Raw genomic sequence first — 22,391 nt, forward strand, 5'->3', positions numbered from 1 at the left:
GCAAACATGCCTGGTCATGGATCTGCAGTGCAACACCCCTCTGACCAGCACCTGCCAGCTCGCAGCAGCCCGATTCGAGGAGGGGCGGCAGACAGACACCCACCAGGCAGGTGCCCACCACCAGGGGCCTCAGACTGGAAGGCACGTGGTGATTTCAGAGAGGGACCTGCTCCTGACAAGGGGCAGGAGAGGAACTTGGAGGCGCTTACTTGCAAGGACTTCAGGGCGCACAGAAGAGATCAAAAGAACAACCTGAGCCAGAGAAACAAATGTCAAATGGTGTGTTTCTAACACGGTTTCCAAAGCAAGGCAGCTGAGGCCGGTGAGGCCAGCTGGGGGTGGGGGTGGTCACCACTGCTAGGTGCCAGCAGGAATCAGATCAGCAGGGAGGACACAGCAGAGGGGAGAGGTTGATGGAGGGAGCAAAGGGAGAGGGGAGCTTTTCCAGAGGATCTGAGAGTGGGGAGATGTCCCTGTCATTTGGGACACCGAGCCGGGACTTAGAAGATGAAGGAATACAGAATGCCGCCCCAGGAGGGCAGATGTCCATCTCTCTGCAGTTCCTTCCACACACAGACACTGGAGAGATGTGTGTGGACATACAGGATGGAGAGAATATTCTAAAACGCTTTAAGAGAAAAGAGCCACCAAGAAAGGAAAAGCTCAGCAACTGGAAGGAACCCCGGGGGACTGGGGGGGGGGGGCTGCGGGGCGTGGGAACGCTCACCACCCCTCCCACCACCATGGATTCTCGACCTAGACGAGGTGAAACCGCTGTGGCCTCACCCTGGTTTTCTGCCCCGAGGCATGGTGCAGACCACAGCCCTGGGAGAAAGAGCCCTGGCAGAGGAGGAGACAAGGGCAGGGGCCGAGGTAAGACTGTCGCGGCAGCTGGGCCTGCAGGGCAGAAGGCAGGGAGCAGGCACGTGCGGTGGGGCTTGGAAGTCTGCAGAGCTGTGCCCTTGGGCCAGAGTTGAGACTGCACTCTCCATGTCAGGGTGAGACTTGGGGACACCAGGCCAGACCTCCACTGGGGGACCTGCCCCCTGACCACAGGTGGCCTAGGGCTCCCACGTGCAGAGACCACAGTGAGCACCTTACACTCGGGAAGCCTCAGAGTGAATGTCCCCACTGACCCACCCTCAGAAGCCTTAGGTGGGCCCTAGAAGATTCGGATGTGAACAAAAGTCAACACTCTTCAGAGCACTCAAACCCTTCCAGTGCATGACTACAAAATACTGGACGTGAAAATCAGGAGACACACATGGATCCGTTACAAGGGGAAAAGTCAATAAGCAGACCCAGGCTCAGAGACGACAGGGACGATGGAATGTGCAGGGAAGGACTCGAAGAAGACAGTGTGAGTTTAGGGTCTAGAGGACACAGCAAAGACAGGGAAGGGGACAAGGGAAGACAGAAAATGCAGCTGAGCCCTGGCCGGGGGGTGCGGTTGGTGGCAGCGCTGTCCCTGTGCAACAAGCGGTGGGGGTCCGATTCCCAGCCGAGGCAAGAACCTGGGTGGCTGGTTTGCTCCAGGGTTGGGGTTCGTACAGGAGGCAGGTGATCAACGTTTCTCTCTCACATCCATGTTTCTCTCTCCCCACCCCCCGACTCTTCCTCTCTCCCTATAACCAGTAAACACATCCTCAGGTGAGGATAAAAAAGTTGCATGCCTTTAATAAAACCACTGAAAACCAAGCATCTGAGATGAGTTTCACTGGGTGGGCAGCAGCAGCCCAGCAGCCCAGCAGTGGTAGAGAGGTTGCCAGACTCGACCTCAGAACAGCAGTGATGACCCCGCTGAACGACAGACAGAAACAGGCGTGAGGGCTGGGCTGGGAAGGCACCTGAGGGACACTGAGCGGTAAACCATGCAGGAAAGTAGCAAGAGGCCCAGAGTGACAGGTGAGAAAGATGCAGACAGAAAATAGTACCTAACAAATAACGCTCGATTTTTCCAAAATTTGACAGAAAATGTAAATGCGCAGATCCAAGAGGCTCAGGCATCCCAACCACAACAGAGGAGCCACCCACAGCTCCGGGTGAACCTGCTGCTGCAGCAGAACAGCCTGGGAGACACCCCCGCTACAGGGGGGATGCATCACGAGGACCGTGCTGTCCCACGGGTGGTGACGTGAGCAGGCGCAGCACAATGGCTTGTTGGAGGTGCCAACAACAAATACCTGAAAGTCTGTTCCTAGCACAGTTATTCTTCTGAAATAAAGATATTTTCAGAGAAAAAACCCGAGGCAACAAAATGAGCAGCACGTGAAATGTACAAGCAAGCCCTCCAGAGGAGGAGGGATGGTGTCAAAGGCAACGTTGATCTGCACGAAGACGCTGAGGCCACCAGACACGGGGCACACACACGACCTTCCCCCGGCGCTGACTCCTTCAAGGACAAACGGCTGTTTGAGGGAAGAGAGGAACTACAGCCTATGGGCCAAACTTGGCCTGTTGGTTTCCATACAGTCTGAAAGTTCGTAATGCTTCTCACATTGTTTTAAATGACTGGAAAACCGCCAAGAGAATATTCTGCAACAATGGAAGATTATATAAAATTCAGATTTTGTGACACAGGAAAAGAAGAGGAAGCTTTACTGGCGCCCAGGCACAAGCCATCGCTGACAATGGCCACAGCTGCAGTCCGTGACCCTACATAGGACCACAGGGCTCGGTGCCGGTCACAGGCATGTGGGGGCCTCAAAGCCAGGAATACTCATATCGTGCCCCTCACAGAACAAGCCTGCTGACCCCTAGTTCAAAGCAAAAATAAGACCCTGTAGTAGGGGGATTAAAATATATGCACAATCTCATGAAGTGACATACTACATGTCTCCATGTACGTGAACACTTTCAGAATGACCGAAATAGAGATGGAGGTCAGACAAATGGTCGGCAGGGGATGGGGACAGAAGGCAGGGCTCAGAGAGACAGCCCACGGGAGCTCCGCTGCGGTGAGGGACCGGCTCCGGCTCCTGATGTGGGATGACAATGCCAGAGCTCAACACGGAGGAAAAACAGCAGGAAATCAGTAAGACCCACCCTGGCCAGGGCAGCTCTGTGGGTGTGGCATCGCCCCGCAGAGCTAAGGTCACCAGTCGGACTCCTGGTCAGGGCATGTGCCTGGGTGGCGGGTTCGGACCCCGGTCAGGGTGCCTTTGGAAGGCAGCCAACTGATGTTTCTCTCTCACACTGATGTTTCTTTTCCTTTCTTCCTCCCTTCCCCTCTCTCTAAAAGAACCTACAAAATAAAATACAATTTAAAAAATCTTAAAAAAAAAATGAACAATGAACCCTGGCTGGGGTAGCTCAGTGGATTGAGCGCGGGCCTGTGAACCAGAGTATCGCGGTTCGATTCCCAGTCAGGGCACATGCCTGGCTTGCAGGCCAGTTCCCATCAGGGGACGCATGAGAGGCAACCATACATTGATATTTCTCTCCCACTCTTTCTCCTTCCCTTCCCCTCTATTGAAAAATAAATAAAATATTTTTAAAAAATTTTAAAAAATGAACAATGTCTGCAGCCTAGTAAACAGCACACCGACATCAACGTCCTGCCTCACGCTGCACTTTATCACACAAGCACCATCGCTGGGAACTGGGCAGAGTCTGAAGGGAGGTCAGTGTACGATGTTTGCAACTCCTGAGAGTGGGTCATTATTGCAAAATAAAAGAGTTTTAGAAACACACCAAAGATATAAAGCAACACCAGTGAGACAGGGGCTTCCGCCTCACACGTGACACAGGCCAGCACTACGCCAAGGCAGACTGTGAAAATTTAAGGACGAATATCACAAACCCTGTAGCGACTACTACTAAAAACAACAGTCCCCAAGAAAATGTAAAACAGAACACTAAAAATTATTCAATGGATTCAAAATAAGTCAGGAGAGGACACAATAAGGAGAAGAAAAACCAAGCAGAGAATGACATGGAAGCCTCACAGGCAACCACGTTAGTGATCACACCGAAGGCAGTGACGGAACAGCCCAGTTAGAAGACAGAGCCTGTCAGGCAACACGCTGCTCCACGGAGGCCACTCCCACCACTGACGCCGCCTCAGAGGTCGAAGGGGACAGAAGGGTGTGCTGGCGAACATGAACCACAGAAGCCCGCAGTCCATACACTAGCATCAGACAGAGCGCTTAGAGACCAGGCATGTTACAGGCACCAAAAAAGGAAATCTCATAATGGTTTAAGATTCATTAAGAAACAACAATCCTCAATATATATGGACCTAACAACAGAACTTCAAAAATATCTGAAGCAAAAACCAACAAAACTGAACATATAAAAGAAAATCCATAATAATGTCTGAAGGTTTCAACACCCTTTTCTCAAGAACTAAGAACAAGTCAACAGAAAGTCCACACGAGACTTGAGCGTCTGTATTCACACCTGATACTTACGGAACGTGCAAGCACCTGTGGACTAATGAGCTATGCCAAGCAGAGAACAGGGAGTGCACTTCATTGTGTCACCATAAATAAACTGGCAACAGCAGCATTTCATGTCTGCACTCCAGTAATGTCAAACTAATAATGCAGAAAGCCAAGATGTTGAGAAAGAAAGGAGGAAAATAAAGGTCGATCATGAAGACTAAGTCAACCAGACTAACTTTTCCTGTTGTCACGGTCATCTAATGAAAGTTCACTGATGAAACGCTGAAGTTAGTGAGGTTTATGGATTTAACCTCGTTTAATAAAACATAGCTGGTCTTTGGACAACGGGAGTTTGAGCTGCAGAACCTGCACCACTCAGGTCTCGGCAGGGGGATGGGAGCAGCCCAAAGCTCTACCGTGCGAGGCTCGGAGCATGCCGGGGGCTGCGTGAGGGTGCATGTGGCTTTCAGACCCGGAGTGGGGGTGATGCCCCGACCCCTGCACTGTTTTGTTATTGGGTCAACTGCACTCTAGCACCAATTCCAGGCAAATATTATTCTATAATGTGAATATTTTTCATGATGAAAATATATTAGTCAATGTACAATCATGTTCAGAAAGAATATGGGCAGAGAACCATATGTGAAAGAAACTAAACAATATTTGGCCCCAAAGCTTATTACATGGGTTCTTTTATTTCTGTTTTTAAATCAGCTTCCTTCCCATCACCTGTCACATCAGACCAGGATGGTGGAGCCAGCCAGTCTTGGGGGAGAGAGGCCACACAGCTTACTGTGTGAAGGACCTGCCAGGTCACTGTTCTGGCCACTGGTGTCCTTCCTCTCCCTATACTTCTGGAGCAGGATGGACAGAGAGTGGGAAGCCCCGTGAGCCTAATTATAAATAGCCTAAAGAAAAATTTTGTTTACATTTTAAACATACGTACACTCCCACAGGAGGAAAGGGTTTTCTTACTTTTAAAACGCACAAGTCCTTTGAAGACATAAAATACAACATTTTATAGAAACAACACACTTTCTTTAACGACCGCGGACCAACCCCTGGCTGGTCACATGCAGATGCCCATGGCATTGACCCCAACGTCCCTCGAACACCGGTGGCATTCTCCACTACAGACTTCGAGGAGAACCACCTGCCTGAGCGGTGTCCACTTCCTTAGCTGGCCTGAGTCCCCGCACTCACCAGCCCCCTGCGCGGGCGCGAGGACTCACCTTGGCCATCCGCCAGCAGGAGGGAGTAGACGCGCTGCCGCACCGGGCGGTACACGAAGGCCTGGCTGGGCAGGGCCTGGTCCAGCGCATCCTCTAGGGTGTTGCTGCACTCGACCTCCCCGCTGGTCATGATGCTGTACACCAGGTAGCTCTCTGCCTGCACGTGATGGGCTCTGGCAACCTGTTCAGAATTTAGACACAGTGGGTTTCTCCTTGAGTGGAGGAACAACCTTTAAACAGAAAACGTGAGCGCCTGTGCCCTACATCAGTGCTATGAAGACTCAGCAGTGGAACGACTGTCCCCCAAACTCAAGCTGGCACCTGGGCTTCCAGGCTGGAGCTCTCCATGGCTCCCTGCCCTCCAGGCCCCGAGCACCCGCCAGACTCACTGACTCCACAGCACGGCCCTGTGTCCACCAAGGGGGAGGCTGCTAGACAAGCTCACCCCTCCATCCACAGACGGAGGTCTACCCACGGCCCGCATCTGTGCCTCTGCAGCCCAGGTCCCCGGATGAGGCCTCAACCCCATCCCCATACAGCCCTCTGGGCCTCCTGGAGCCCCCAGCAGGCACATGCACTCCTGCAGCTCCCGCCTCACCCACCCTTCTCCTTGGAGGGTCCCCTGGCTCACCCTCCTCATAAGCCCTCTGGTCCCCTCCGCATGGGACTTGACGAACAGCGAGCGACCCTGCAGAGGGTGGTTTTCTGATTTGATCCCTCCACCGAACCGCAACCTCTTTGGGAGGAGAAACTGTCCCACTCACGCCTTTGCTCACTAATTTCTTAGAGAGTGAAGAGCTGAGCCTGCGTCAATTCCTGCCTGCAACGCCTGGGCACGTGGTAGGTGAGCAGACGTGTGGTTCTCAAGTTCTCATTCAACGAGAACCGAACATCAGAAAGGCGACAAGAACCTACGTACAGATTTTACTCTCCCGTGAAGAATGTTCTTATCGCTGCAGGAATAAATTCACTGACACCACCATCCAAAATGTAAATGCAGCTCTTCACAAGGATGGTGCCCAAAGCGAAGAAGGAAGCCCCTGCCCCTCCTGAAGCTGAAGCCGAGGCAAAGGCTTTGAAGGCAAAGAAAGCAGTGTTAAAAGGAGTCCACAGCCCCCAAAAGAAGAACATCCACACGTCACCCACCTTCTGGAGTCCTGAGACACTGCGGCTGGGAAGGCAGCCTAAATACCCCTGGGAAAGCGCCCCCAGGAGAAACAGGCCTGACCACTATGCCATCATCAAGATCCCCCTGACTGCTGGGTCAGCCACGGAGAAGACTGAAGACAACAACACACTTGCGTTCACTGTGGACGTCAAGGCCAACAAGCACCAGATCAAACCGGCTGTGAAGAAGCTGCATGACACCGATGCGGCCAAGGTCAATACCCTGATCAGGCCTGATGGGGAGAAGAAGGCATCTGTTCAACTGGCTCCAGACTATGATGCTTTGGGTGTTGCCAACAAAATTGGGATCATTTAAAATAAGTCCACCTGGCTAATTCTAAATATAAAAACTTTATACTATATAAAAAAGTAAATCCAAACAGCCTGCAGCTAACAGCATTTTAAATGTGGTATGAGGATAACTTGGAATATCAAAAACTGTGAATCAGACCATCTCATTATTCATACACACAAGTTATGTTGAGTCAGCATTGCTGACTTGAGTCTTAGTCTCTTTATTCCTCACTTTCTTTGTAAATGAAATAGGGTTAACAAAAAGTGCCCACCTCACCAAGCTTCCGTGAGGACTGGACACAGCAACAAGGACACGTGCTTGGCCTGGCACTTTGCGCATGCTCACCAGAGCTGACTTACCGCACATACGGCGGGAGAGACCACTATGCCGTGTTTCTACAACATGGCGTTGCCAAAATCTCTTTAGATGAAGACGGCAGACAGGCTAGCAGCTTTCAGGTAAGTAAGGCTTAAAAAAAGATTTTAAAGAGCTATTACTGGATACTCCAACCAACTGAAGATTGTCAGAAGGGACCCATTTCTCCATGTGTTCCTTTTGACAGAGAATCTACCGGAAATGTTGGTTATGTAGCTCGTGATCCTTTAAGGCTACAGTTTCTAATTTGTTTTTCTACTCTTCCACCATTTCTGATTTTTAAAAATCCTAACAAACTGGTATTCTGACAAATTTTTCTAGGAAGTTATAAATCATATTTACCCTATCAAGAAATCTTAAATTTTAGCAACTATGCAGATTTCAAAATATCACATTCTCGTGTGGGTGTCTAAAGGGTTTTCAGTTATGCTCTCTGAACTACAACTTCAATCTATCCCCTAACTCGGTACCATCCAGTGAGTGGCTCTTATCTCTGCCCCTCACTGTGGACACAGAGCACTCTACTCTGGGAAGGCCCTCAGCACCTTCACGTAGTCCACAGTTCTAAAACTATTAACAGTTCAGTTTATCCAACATCACGTAACCACATGGCAAGCGCACATGGGGTGCCCGGGGTGATGAGTGTGGTTAAAATGCATGTGTGCTTAGACGCTGGTTGCCTATCTGATAGGCTGAGAGATGCAACTGAAAAAAACTTTAAGGTAAAATGTAAGAGGCACTTAAGAAACTTCCGTTTATTTTCAAAGACATAATTAAGTCCAGTAGGTGTGTCACTGTGTGCCCAACACACAGTCCACCGTCTAGGAGGGCACCGTGCTCTCTGCCCGGAGGCAGCAAACCGGGGACCTCCCAGCCCCACCCGCCGTCCTGCCTGCACACAGGCCCGGGTCCCTGTCCTCACCCCCTTGTTCCCTCCCAAACCGTTGTACTCTCACCTCCACCACGGCCCCGGGCAATCACAGTGTGCAGAGGCCACCTAAACCTCCCTGCTGCCTCTCTCAGTCCTGACCCAGCTTCCCCTCTGCAGCCTGGGACACCCTGGCCTTCTCTCCCCATGCCTCAAACCTGCCTCCTGGATCCCACGCTGTAGTCATTCTCTGCTCCCCCACCTCCACTGCCTCTCATCTCTCGGGGCCACACTTTCTCAGGCTCCACCCTGGTCTTCTACCAGGACGGCTTCTACCCCCTCGGATAATTCGCTGACACCTGTCTGCTGCCCAGAAGTGGACGTTGAGATCCCCATTTCTGGCTGTCACATGGCTGCCCATGGATCCTCCCCTTCTCCTGCCCCCACAGAAAGGCTGACTTTTTATCAGTTCCACTGCTGAGATATGTCTAGTCCCTCCACCCTCGGCCTGGGCTCTGCACCAGCCCCTGCAGTCCTGGCTCTGCACTGCAACCAGGGCTTCCAAAGACAGCATACGGTACATCGCACCCTGCTCAGATCTCCAGCACCCCCTCCGGTGAGCACAAAAATTGAGTCCTGAGTGTGCTCAGAAAACTCGGTTGCCCTTGGTGGTCTGACCTCGTCTGTAGGCACTGCACTGGCAGGAAACCAGCTGAGGGGCCAGGATGCCCACTACAGCGGCCAAGGCCACCGGTGGGTCCTGTCACGGGGGCAGCTGCTGCCCAAGCTCACAGAGAGGGCCAAGCCCAGGGAGGACACATGCGCGGCCACACACAGATGGGGACGGGAGTGTAAGAGAAGCGGCAGAAGCAGCAGAGAGGGCCCAGGCTGGCACTGCGAATGCTGGCAGGTGGCCAGGCTGCATGCCCCAGCGGCTCTGCTCGGCGGCTTCCTCTGCCTCCGTGCCTGTCCCCCCGTCCTTCAGGCTCCATGGGCCACCTCAGAGGCCACCTCTACTCTCATGCTCCCAGACTACTACCACAGCAGTCTCAGCTCGCTCTCCAGGGGCCAGTGAGCCTCCAGGCCAGCAAGTAAGGAGGGTGTGATCTTGCAGAGTCAAACTTGCAGTCAAAGGCCTGGGTTCACACAGGGGTAGTTTGTGACCACACACAACGCCTGTGTGCCCAGGTGAGAATGGAAACAAGTACACCAGCGGCAGAGCTGTGTGAGGATTGAAAGAGGTAACACGAGGGGTGACAGTCACAACCAACTGCCCATGCGGCACTGCTGGAGAGTCAGCTCTGCACGGGCCAGTTAACCCGGGCTCCTCCAACCCACCTGCAGGACGCGACTGAGAACACTCCAGCCAGGTGCAGACCTGGCTTTTCTCAGTGCGAACCAGATGCTCCTTTCCGTGTTCCCAACCCTGTGCGCTGAGCCAACAGCCAACCTCCCCGCCACGCTGATCTCGCTTCCTGTCTGTCGGCGCCAGCAAGTGGCAGTCCAGGACTCTATCCCTCCAGCTTCCAGCTCTCATTCTTTGTCCTTCATCGAACAACATAAGAAAGTGCCTCCGGGTAGAGTAATGGTCTGAACTCCTTAATACTTTTCCACCTGGAATTCTCCTAGAGCATGCATTCTATTCTATTTTTATTATTACTTTCTGTTAATAAGTTACTTGTCTGCTAAAATTGATATAACAGAGAAGGACAGAACCTAAAGCTAGAAGATGAAGGGAATAAACACCTTCATCTTCGAGGTGTGAGGAGCAGCTGCCCCCACAGACAGTGCACAGGCACAGGCACAGGGCCTGGGGTGAGAGAAACAAGACCCTGCCCAGCTGTCACCGCCACTGTCTAGCAGGACACGTGCCAGAGGTGCAATCCCAGTGGGCGTGGGCGGCACTGTCAGTTGTGGCACAGGCACCACAGGGGTTCCAGGTTGTTTCTGAGGTTGTGACAGAAGAGACCAAAAGACCAGTGACCGGTAAGAAGGCAGGATGGCTGGAGACAAGAGGATGATACAGCCCGAGCTGCCACAGGGGTGAGGGCTGGCAGGCCCCAGCCTCGCCCAGAGAGCAGTTACGAGTCACCGACCAGGGATCCACTCTGTTTGCAGTGTGACAAGTCGCACTGGCCGGGCAGGAGCCACCCTGGAAGAGCCTCGCAGCTGCTGCAACAGCCCCGCCAGGACAGCCTGGACTAGAGCACGGGGCTTGGGGGCACCGCATCTGAGAAGCCAGAGCTGAGTCCTAGGTTTGCGCTGTGCATGATGGGATGAGAGACGGCAGAGCGCACCATCCAGGACGAGGAAAGGTGTGTGTGTGACGTCAAGAGGCCAGTGCTGAACTCGAGGTGCCCGTGGGTGCTCCTGTGGGCATGCCCCTTATCCCTGACAGGCCTCGATGAGAGAGCGATGCCCTGACACAGAGCCTCACACACCGGTGCCTGACACACAGCGGTCCTCCCATCAAAAACCCGGAGGGCTCTGTACTGCTTTCCACCTTCAGTCCAAATCCCTGGTGTGGAATCCAGCAACTTTCACAATCTGGCTGCCGTCCACCTTTTCTGGATTGTTCTCCCTACTTCTGCACTGAAACCCCACCCTCTACCTGCTAGTACTACTGTCCCCAGGCAACCCGGGTTGCACACTCTGCACCTCTTTGCCCACCAACCTCTCAGTCTTTGCCTGTTCAAAGCACACGTCAGCCCCGTGAAGGTCTGGCTCCACCTCCACCTTCCTGGGACCTTCCCTCTGTGCCTTAACCCACAGTGACTGCTCGCCCCCAAAGCACCAGAGCTCCCTCTGTAACACTCCTGTGACAGCACCAGACACGGCCCATGGCCCTGGAACGGTGTAGCTCGGTTGGGTGGGCATTGTCCTGCAAACTGAAAGGTCACAGGTTCGATTCCCAGTCAGGGCACATGCTTGGGTTGCAGGTTTGGTCCCAGTCAGAGTGTGTGCAAGAGACAACCAACTGATGTTGCTCTTGTGCATCAGTGTTTGTCTCCCTTTCTCCCGCCCTTCCTGTCTAGAATCAATAGAAGAAAAACCATTTTTTTGCAGGACGTGGTTTATAATGGAGTTTTCACAACTCACATCACGCTCCCTAACTAAACTCCCCAGGTCCCACTCCGCGTCCCCACAGCGCCTTGACCACTGTAGGGAGTAAGTACTCATGAATCCACAGTGGGAATGTTTTCAATTGGACGTACTAGATCTGGGTGGGCACATCCACATACCTCTAAGATTTCAGTGTCTGAAACCATGGTTACTTGCTGCTTGATTTCGGACTCCAAATTCATTGGCACTTCTTGCTTGGAATCAGGGTCTGAACTCATGGGAACTTCTTGCTTGTCCAAAGTTGTTACAGATTTGGGTGTTTGGGAAATCCATGGAGATTTCTGTCCTGGCAACAGATATGATGCCATTGCTTTATAGAAAAGAGCTTTGTTTGGTCCCAAAGGTAACATCTCTTCTAGCTTTTTCTCACCTTGATGTAAGCGAAGAACTTTAGATATGTGGTCTGCCACAGCAAAGACAACACTGCCTTTTTTGTCACAGTTCTCTCTCACGGAGGTGTAGGAAGACAAGCACTTGTACCGGAAGGTCTCGAATGTGCCCTCTGGGACTATGTCATTGCCTAGCAGGCAGGCCAGGAGAGGGAGGTCCGGCAGGCCGAGGTCCAGGCTCGCACAGAGCTTCTGCCTGCAGAGCATGATGGTGGTGAGGCTGTCCAGGCAGAGCTCACTGATGGAGAAGTAGGGACAGGTGTCATAAACCAGGTAGTCGGTGTCTTCTCCGAGAATCCCCAGACAGTTATTCTGGAGACCGTAAGAGGCCACCTCGTAGTCAGCCTCCTGCAGGGAGCACATTGTGTCCTGACCCAGGGTCTTCAGAGCGAAGCGTGTGAATATGGCCAGCCCCGAGGGGATGAAGAACATGTTCCTGCCAGGCTGCTCCCCACGTGCCCTGATGTAGCGGAAGATCCTAGCTATCTCCCTGCTGTTCTTGAGTCTCCGCCGCACCCACTCGTCTCGCTTGTCCTGCTCCACCATGCCGTCGAAGAAGAACACCAGCTTGATGCCAGCAGAGGTAAATGTTCGCACAAAGTCTTCCAGGACAGAGAAGTATTCCTTCCACTGGCCGCCACAGACCCAGGACTCGGGAGTGTACCAGTACCTGAGGCAGCACATGGCGTCGACGACGATGGTGGGGATGCAGCCTGGGTGCTCACTGCGGTGCCGCTCAGCCAGCTCCCGGAAGTTCACCTCCGTGCACACATGCGGGCAGCTACTTCCCACAAACCCGTGCAAGCCTCTCACACCCATGGCCGGACTCCTGGCAGGATCTGAAAGGAAAGCAAGCAGCTGTTATGGCACTACCTGCAGATGCACAGCCCCTCACAGAGCACGACCAGTGATGTGCAGAGGCCACGCCCCCAAGGGGCCTGCAGGGAGCTCCCTGACCACCTGGGAGGAACCGGACCCAAGTGCAGGTCACCGGAGGTGGCCTTTCACAAGGACAACACAGTGCAGCATCTTTCAAGATTTTAACTGAGACTACTAGTCAAGAGATTTGTCAACTGGATTCAAAAGACGCTAACAGTTTTCAAAGAAGTGATATTCCCCACCTAGGAACCCCAAGAGAAATTAACTTTGAAAACCTAAAACATAAACTAATACTTCTCAAAATGATTTTTCTGACTGCAAGAAGCCAGATGAAAACCCAAAGTACACATGGCATGACTTCCATTTACATAAAATTCTCGTTCACTGAGAAGGAGAGTGGGACTTATGGAGGGGAGACTGTAGGGGTGGAGGACCCAACACTACTTTGGTCGTGGTAGGTTTACAGGTAAACACATGTTAAACCGTAAACTCTAAGCATATGCAGTTTTCTTATGTCAACTACACCTCAGTGAAGGGGCTAAAAAAGAAAACTAGCCCTGGCTGCTGGGGCTCAGTGGATTGAGCACAGGCCTGGGAACCAAAGGGTCACTGGTTCAATTCCCAGTCAGGGCACAGGCTTGGGTTGTGGGCCAGGACCCCAGTAGGGGGCATGTGAGAGGCAACCACACAGTGATGGTTCACTCTCTTTCTCCCTCCCTTCCCCTCTCTAAAAATAAAAAAATAAAACCTTAAAAGAAAAAAGACGACTAGTTGACCCTGAACAAGGCATGGTTCACAGGCGCTGACCCTCCACACAGTAGAACACCCACCTGTGACCAAAGCTGGCCTTCCGCACACACAGACCCCCAACCTCAGACCCAAAGCACAGTGCGAAAAAGTACACTGCCACTAAGTTTGTGTTTGCAGCATCTGAGATGGTCAACAACTCTGGATGGAAAACTGCCTTTTCTAAAATGTAGTTCAAAGTTAGAACTCAGAATCTGAAGCAAACCTAGGCAGAGCACTTTATAAGAGGTCCTTACATAATAAAAGCTGTAACAGAAGACATTACCAAGTAGGTAACATCATCCATCAAAGGTCAGAAATAATTCCAGGATGACATCTTTCACCTTAATGGCCTGTGCTTTTCACTTTGGTTTTCAACATTGTCGGGGCTTAGTGTCCTTTGATAAAACAGAACAAAAAACCCTTATTTTGCAAAAGGCGGCATGAGAACACGGAGCCTCTCCTCTCCTGGGCTTAGGACTGAGCACAGACTTGCTGCGCTCTGAGGACAAAGACCTGCGTTGCTCAGACGGCGTGGACAGGCAAACACCTAAAAGCTGTTTCACAAGTGAAGGAACTCTGAACATCGGGCCAGGTTAAGAACAGGAACTGGCACAGGGTCACCAGTGAAGCATCTACTGCCTTTTGGAGGACACTGGCCCCGGGAGAACTTGAAGTTCCCTGTGTGAGAGCCATTACGGGAAGAAAATACAGAAGTTGAGTGGACACAGGTCAACACTCATGTTGAAAGGGACACACACGCCCCAGCCCGACACAGAGCTCTTCCCAGTGTGGTGTTCGCCGAGGGAACGTCACAGGGTTTGCGGCTTCTGAGGCAGACGGGACTTCACTACACAACCATCTCAACTCTGAGGCTGTCACTTGGACCTGCAGGCACAGACCCTCCTGCATTTAGGAAGGCGACACCCTATTTCTGCTGAGAGTTGGGAGGGCTCTTGGGACTGTCCATCGTGGGCAGGTGCAGGTCTACAGAGGGCATCCAAGGACACAAGGTGGTCACAATGCCTCAGACTCCCCAAATCCCAGGCCATTATTCTATGATTCTCTTTGAAAACAGCAGGCTCTTGAGGTTTGTTGATGAGCAAAGCAAAAGCAGGAGCGTGACTCCGTGTCCAGTTTTCACTCCAGGAGGCTGGGTGCTGTGGGGACCTCCCAAGCTCACCAGCAGCAGTGGGAATGCAGTCAACTCTGCCTTCACTGCCTTGCCGCCCCCGCTCCCACGGCCAGGCCCGCTTCGCACAGCGGCCAGGCCACGTGCAGGTTGGCTGCCTTCCCTAGCCAACAAAAAGGGATTTGTGTTTCCAGCATTTTTCTACTGAAACTGCAAGTGACAACACTGAGTTTCCTGAAACACTCTCCTCTTTGTTGTACAGAGTAGGACTCGGCTCTGCTTTGATTTTGTTCACATGTCGTTCCTCCTTTCTCACCCCAGTCGTGAAAAGCTCACCATTTTAACTAAACACACTCCGGTGTTTCCTGCCCTTCACGCAGCCAGCCTCTCCCAGTTCAAATGACAAACTCTCTCAGCAATGTCACCTCACGATGTGCTCTCCCTTGGCACCTGCAGACAAACCCAGATGTGTGGAGGTCTGGGAACCTGACGTGAGAGGCCCTTCCATACTCTGGCTCGACACATCCCCACCCACCTGCCACCTGCCATCCGCCAACAGGGGCGGTGCGGTGGGGAGCAAAACACATCAAAATATAATTCTGTGGACATCACCTTTTTAACCAATTTTTTGGGTTTTTAAACCTTTGATTCTACCTGCAAATTATAAGGAAATTTTCATTGTTTAGAAGGAAAACAGGAGTTCTGTCTCATTCAGTAGTTTTATTGCCCAAAACACAGCCTGGGCATCAGCTCCACCACTGAGAGCTTTTCTGGGGCACACGTCCCACTGTGGAGTCCCTGATACCCAGCATGTTCGCCGGGCACAGACCCAGGGTGTGTGAGTGAACAGACCAATGGCAGTGTGTGAACAGAGATCAGGAATCACCAAGTTCATGGGCTCCAAATACAGGCAAAGGGAGAGTCAGAAGCAGAGCCACTTCCCTGGAGTGGCATCAGTGCAGGGGACTCACGGGGGCGGCCAGCAAGCGCACAGGGAGTGCTCCCACCCCCAGGTGGCCTCACTCCCCGGGATGGCTCTGTTATCCTCACAGCCACCCAATCCCAGGTACTGGGTCACCCATAAACAAGGAAGTGGACAGAAGACAGACAAGTCCAGAAGCTGCTTTATTAACAACCTGTCCACGGACAGACAGAGAAATGGAGCGCAGCATGCCTCTGCAACAACACACCAACACCACCTGCCGCTAACAGGAGGGGGCCGACTACGCATCCAGAGGGAGGGACAGTGGACAGCCATGGCGATGTGTCCCGTGTGCAGAGGGCATCTGAAGAGCTAGAGTTGGTTAAAATAAGCTCTTTTAAGTTGGAGACAGGCTGGCTAGTGTCTTACTGAGCAACAAAACCATAACCTTCACACTCCAAACAAAAACCTACAAATTAACAGGCAACAGCAGTGTATGGGCTCAGGTCAGGAGTAGAGAGGAAAGTCAAGGGCACACCTGTGGGAATTGAGCGGCTCTGGGTGACCAGGACACAGGTGTAGCCCTCTTTGCCCTGTGCACCTGAATCTCCAACAGTCCCACACTGGCTGCCCGCGGTCCTCAGTGGGGCCCTCCTGGCTCGTGTGGAACATCTGAAACCTGCTCTTCTTTCTCTCCTGTCCTCCTGCCTTACCCACTGAGAGCAATTTATGATGAGCCCTTCCACAGAGGGGTAGGATTAGGGGCTGTTGGTTCCAAGGGATCCGCCCCTGGTAGCCTCTTCTGGGCCCCTGAGGCCTCGACTCTGGGCTTCCACGCTCCTCCGTCCTTGCAGAGCCCAGTCTCCCTCAGAAGACACCTGCTGAATCAGTGTAGAGAGAATGCCCAGCTCAACATCCGATCAGACCCCTCACCCTGCCTGTGGGCTGTGAACTCCAAGTTACCCTTGCTGTGTGTGAGGTGAAGCCCCATCCCACTCCCCTATGGCAAGTCTTGAACAAAGTCTTCCTTCCTGTTCCACATGTCAGAAGTAGCTTATTCCAACGAGAAATGGAAGCCTGCAGCTATTGTGATGCACTTCACTGTGCCTAGGTAAACCTGCCCAGAGGCTGATGCCCTAGAGGACCGCCCCCAAGTCCTGGTGCAGACTGTCAGACACCCGGGTGCAGATGCTCAGTTGCTGGTGGCGCCCTCTGTGCTGTGTCCTAGGGCAAAGTGGCAAAGCCGGGCAGTACTGCTGGCAAAAAGGAAGGCTCTCGAACAAATCTGCAACGAGTCAAACTCTAATTGCCATTCCTCGCAGGGAAGTTCTGAGCAGCTTACCTTACTCTGTAAGCTTCATTTTTCTTATCTGTAAAGTGAGCTTTATAACAGCTACCTCATAAATTATTGTGATGCAATTTCATTTAATTATAAATTTATTCATCAGCTGCCTAAAGTTAAGTAAAATCTGCCCAGCCAGCACCAGTCCAAAATTCTTAAATTATCTCAAAATTTAAAACGAAGCCATTTAATATTAGTGAGGGTATACTATACTTACAATTTTTATAATGGTTATTTTTTAATATAGGGAGTATGTTTATAAAAATTTTGTAAAAAAGTAGCCATGTTCTTAGCAGAGCATCACAAAGAAAAACTACTTATAACCTCATCTTCCAGAGACAAGGGCTGTATCAAACACATTAGAGGGTCTATTCCTAGTGCTTTTCTATAATCTACTGTGTGTCTGCACTTGCTGTGAACACATCCCCAAACCAGCGCGTTCGTCTCTCGCAGTGCCATTTTCAATGGGCACGCGACGTGTGTGTGAACTGCGCATCCCTATTGCGGAGTGTGCAGGCTAGTGCCAGTGCTGTGAGTAAGGTCATGAATCAGGCCCACATATACAAATCTGTGGGCACGCGTCGGTCACTTCCTTGGGGTGAAATCTTAGACGTGAAACTGCTGAGGCAAACAAAGTAAAGGCATCTCCTGGCCATTCTTCTCCGACAGGCTGTCCATATGGAGCAACAACGCATCAGCTTTCAGCTCTCACCACCACCAGCGTAGTTTCATTTGAACAGAAACCTGGTTAACTCGGTCAGCCGGCAGCTTTGCAACAGACACAGAGCCACGAACGAGAGACAGACCTTCAGCCCTGCCCTCCGGCAGAAACCTGTCCAACAGGCAACAAGCACTGGGGCATAACTGCAGGACACAGAAGGGCAGAGACTGTGAACGTGGGGAACACACGTGCCCCGTCTGGAAGACCCAGCCCAGATCTGGGATCCATGATGGCCGTCCTGAGTAGCCAGATGGAGAAGGGAGGCAAGGCAAACGGGAGGCCTGATGCAAGAATGAAGAGGCATAAATTTAAGTCCGTGGAGATCAAGTCCATAATCCATTTTATTATTAAGTGGATGTTTCTAAGGTGCTTGACATGTCCATTTTATCTTGTTTGACCTGCAACTTCAAGTATAAGTCTGTGCCTCAAGCAAAAAAATGGGAAAAAAAATAGCCCCTCTGCTTTGGGAAAAGGAGAGCTGAGACTGCTGCCACAGAGCCAGCCGGCAAAGGGACCTGAAAACCACACGTGCGTTTACACTTCATCTGAAGGCAAGTCAGGGCACAGTGAAGGCTCCCGAACACGAGCATTTCAACAACACTGCCCTACCGCTGTCATGGAGGAGGGTGAAGGCGGCAAGACTAGAGATGAAGGGGGCGTCTGTGGACAATGGCTATTCTGGCTGCCCAAGGGCCTGCACCCTCCCTCTGGGGCTACAGAACCCCATCTCCTACTGCAGATGACTGAGGACGGTACAGAGACCACATCCTGGTCCCCCAGATAGACCAAAGGTCCAAGGGTTACATCCCCACCTGATCTCAGCTAAGGTTCGTGTGGAGCTGACCGCACTCCAGGCCCTGAGCTGACAGCTGTGGACACAGCAGTGGACAAGACCAAGTCCCTGTCTAAGATCTGGATCTTTGAAGAGGGAGGCAAAGGCCCAGGTTGGTCAGGAAAAAACCTGGCGTGCATATAGGTCAAAACATGTAAAGTTGTACACTTAAACATTTCTTTGTTCTACCCATTTTCTGCAAAGACCATGGCTATGTTTTTAATCAGAGAGCAAACGTCCCTCTAGTCCAGCTGGCACCGGTCAGTTTTGCTCAGGCTCTAGTGCAACAGGCGCACGCTGGCAGAGGCAGGAAGAGCTGGGCAGTGCCAGGAGTGTGAGGTCCCAGGTGGCTGCTGAGAAGCAGAGACTGGAAAAGCATTCGGCCCTTTCACTGGGACACAGCCCACCCAGCACTCTGCCCTTCAGTCCCAGGTCTGTCCTTCTGGAAGGTTCTCCCAGTCCCAGGGGCCCTAACAGAATGACCAGGACCCCAGGGGCAACCCAGCTGCAGGGCCCTGGGCCTCTCCCGCCCCCTGCAGTCGGTCAGCCCCTCAGGGGCCAATGGAACACAATCACTGTCACCCCACAGAAGAAAATTGTGTGCAGAACTGTAAAACTTGAGGCCTCATTTATTCAGAACTCAGAATAAGAATCAAGCACAAATTTTTTTAAATTCATGAGGTAAAGCTAAAACGAACTTTTATCAGAGACTTCCTCCAGCTCCGACTTACCATCTACGAACTATTTTTCTATTTAATTATAACTACTGGCTCCTAAGCAGAAAAGAGTATGGAAAGGGCACTGGAGGCAGGCACACCAGCGGTAGGAATGCAGGACGCTGACCTGGGGAAAGCAAAAGGATAGAAAGACTAAAAAAAAAAAAAAAAAAAAAAAAAAAAAAAAATAAGTAAGTAAATAAACAAGAAAGAGACAAAAGCTGAAAGACAAAAAACTCCAACCAAACAACAGGGCTACAACTGTGTCAGTCTCTGCGGTCCTGGAGTCGCGGGCAGCAGCGGTGCGTCTTCCCCGCCGGGTCTCTCCATGACATACACCCGACTGCCGTCCTCCCCGCCCCCCCCCCGCAGGTGACCATAGTTTTTTTCCCCCCATCGTGTCCCGCCGCCACACACCTAGACCCCCTTCTCGGCAGGGAGGAGTGGCTCTTCCCTGCTCCCTCCCCATGACACTATCCAAATTCGGCTCAAAGCCGTCGGTGAAGTTCTGGGACTGAGGGGAGCCCGTATCAACCTTCTGTCCCCGAGGGCCAGGGGCTAGAGTGGCGGTTCAGGATCAGAGCCGAGGTGACGGCGGCGCGGGGTGGAGGGCGCGGCAGGCTCGGGGGATGACCGCAACAGCCGGACCCCTAAGGACAACTGGGCTGCCCAGAACCCGCCTGAGGGAGGAGGCGGGGGCACCGGGGCAGGTGCGCAGGTGACTAGACAAGCGAACGCGGGAGAGGAACTGCAGGGTCGAGGAAAGGCAGGGGACCGCGGACCGCCCCTCAGCTCACAGCTCGGGCGGCCACGACGCAGACCCACGAGCGCAGCCAGCGGGGCCGAGGCCGTCAGGCGGAGACCGGCGCCAGGACAGCGCAGGCCCCGCAGACCCAGCCCTACCTAGAGATGCGCCAGCAGGGCCAGAGAAACGCCCGCTCAGACTTCAGTCCCGCAGCAGCTGCTCGCCCACTTCCGCTTCCGCTCAGGGAGCTTCCGCTCTAGGGACCGCCAGCGCGTGGGCGGGGCCGAGGTGCTGGAGGAGCTAGGTGCGCAGGCTTCGGGAAAGCGGCCAGCAATGCTGGCGGCACAAGAGCGATGTGCGCAGGCGCCGCGCCCGTTGTCTGGGGAACGGCGCCTAGCTGCTGAGGTGATGACCGACGTCCCAGTTTTCCACAGGCGCTGGTGGGACGTTCCACTTCCCTGCTCTGTGCGCAGACAGTGCTCCTGTGTGGAACGGCGGGCAGTCGAGTCCCCAACGCTGTTTCTGCCGGAGCGTGGCCCGGCGCTGGCCTCCGGCGCGAGTCCGCGCTACGACAGCTCCCGCGGAGGAAGGGGTTCAGTGAGGAGCGCGCACCGAGGTCCTGCCGCGCGTTGTCTCGCGGGACGGAGCGTGGACTCTGAGCCAAATCTCGGCCTTTTTGCGTCTCGGGGTCGAGATCCCGCGCGGTCGGAGATCGGGCAGCCCTAGTGCTCTGCACGGCGCACCTCCTCTGCCTGTGACACCGCCCTGTTCTCTAGGGCCAGGAGGACATGCAGGTAGCAGGCATGATGGCAGAAAAAATAGCCTTGAAACCAATCTCATTTATTTAAAAAAAATTACTGACAAAGTTATGAACAATGTCAGGTTAGGGTGCGTCTCGTTCCCACGCTACCGCACAGCGTGTCTGAGGAGCGTGAGCCCCGGGAGCGGAGGCTGCAGGGCTGCAGGAGCCATGGAAGGTGCCTCCTGCAAGGACCAAAGCATTTGGAGATAAAGTGCTCAAAAGAATAACCAAATGGAAAGGACACCATATGCACGCATTAAACAATTTGGGAAGGACTTTTCATTTGGCATGCAAGGGTTTAATTCCCTGTTGATACAAATATTTTTCTTTTCTTCTGAGTAAAAGCACCTGTTCCTGGTTGGGTGCCTAGGGTTACATGGAGAAGTGTGTGAGATGGTCTCTATTGCTAAGGAGTGCACTTTGTGGTTGGGGAAGCAAACATACATCATGTTTGGAAAACAAGTGAAGCCTGGGGTAAGGTTTATCATGTGCAATGGCAGGTCGGTGTGGTGTGAGCTGAGCCTGGACAGAAGGGTGAGATCTGAGATGGGATCGGAAGAGAAGGACTTCTAGGCAGGCAGCAAACCTAGGAAAGGGGTGGAAGTGGGGATTTAGTGGTGTGAGGCGGGAACCAGGAAGACCAGACTTCAGGAGCAGGGGCCTCGTGCTTGCAGACAGCCTCTGCTGCCCAAAGCAACCCGCCCCTGCCCCCCCCCCCATTGCTTACATGAGTCCGACCACTGAGCAATCCTCATCTACCCCGCAGAGCTTCCAGAAAGCCTACCGCCTCCTTCCTAAATATACACGGATGACCAAGGATCAACCTATTTAAGGAAGACAGGAAAATAGTGAAAAATACAACAGCCCAGGACCTAGGAGAAGAAAAGAGTGTTATAAAAACTTAATTATTGACAGTTCTGAGGATAATATTACATCCACAACAAAAAGGCATATAAAATAGCAATCAGAAATAAGGTAGAGCTCTTGAAAATTCAGAAAGTAATAAATGTAAAAATTGATAAAAGACAATAAATTTGATATCTGTCAGATAATAAAACAAAGAAAAAGACATGGAAAAAGAAAATTAGAAGATTAAGAAGTTCAACATCTGAAAATAATTATAGGAAAGAGAACAGAGAAAATGAAGAGGAAAAAAATTACTCAAGAAATAATTCAAAAAACTTCCCAAATCTAAAGACATGCTCTCATATTGAAAGGGCATAACAAATCTGAAAAGATCCACACCAAGGCACATCATTACAAAATTTCAGTGGTAAGGCCTGGCTGACATGGTTCAGTGAATTAAGCACCAGCCTGTAAACCAAAGGGTCACCGGTTTGATTCCCAGTCAGGGTACACGCGTGGGTTGCAGGCTGGGTCCCCAGTGGGGGGCACATGAGAGACAACCACACACGTTTCTCTCCCTCTCTCCTTCCCTCCCCCCTCTCTAAAAATATATAAATAAATTCTTTAAAAATCAACATGTGGCCAACAAGGAGGAAGCTAGCAAAGTGTGCTGCTCTAACTGCCCTCCGTTCGCCATTGTTTCTGGTGACCCCGAAAGGATTTGTGTATGGCACGCTTGCTCTTCCTCCTCTACCCGTGAATCACCTGCATTCCTCTGAAATTCCAGATCCCTGCCTCCTCCTCTGTCCAAACTAAATGCATCCTCCGGTCTCA

The 22,391-nt window shown here is 52.2% G+C and overlaps 2 protein-coding genes across 3 annotated transcripts in view; one reads left to right on the top strand and one right to left on the bottom strand.

Moving 5' to 3' along the window:
- FAM120B (family with sequence similarity 120B) overlaps positions 1-20,523 on the bottom strand; it is a 40,309-nt gene extending 19,786 nt beyond the window's left edge. For both annotated transcript variants that reach the window (XM_053668747.1, XM_037126083.2), the window contains exons 1-3: positions 20,068-20,523; positions 11,565-12,673; positions 5,618-5,798 (exon numbers count right to left, since the gene is read on the bottom strand). In XM_053668747.1, the coding sequence (XP_053524722.1) occupies positions 5,618-5,798; positions 11,565-12,653 (1,270 nt within the window). In that variant the 5' untranslated portion in view covers positions 12,654-12,673; positions 20,068-20,523. The remainder of the gene's footprint in view (positions 1-5,617; positions 5,799-11,564; positions 12,674-20,067) is intronic.
- Positions 6,459-7,100, top strand: LOC119034909 (60S ribosomal protein L23a-like). The gene has a single exon (XM_053668748.1). The coding sequence runs from the start codon at positions 6,612-6,614 to the stop codon at positions 7,098-7,100; it is 489 nt and encodes a 162-aa protein (XP_053524723.1). The 5' UTR covers positions 6,459-6,611.
- Positions 20,524-22,391: the final 1,868 nt, after the last annotated feature.

Source organism: Artibeus jamaicensis, unplaced genomic scaffold (assembly GCF_021234435.1).
Source record: "Artibeus jamaicensis isolate MK-2021 breed Jamaican fruit bat unplaced genomic scaffold, CSHL_Jam_final contig_497, whole genome shotgun sequence".
Taxonomy (NCBI): domain Eukaryota; kingdom Metazoa; phylum Chordata; class Mammalia; order Chiroptera; family Phyllostomidae; genus Artibeus; species Artibeus jamaicensis.

Excerpts from the sequence above, each read along its gene's own strand:
- LOC119034909 (XM_053668748.1), top strand. The coding sequence starts at position 6,612 with ATGCAGCTCTTCACAAGGATGGTGCCCAAAGCGAAGAAGGAAGCCCCT.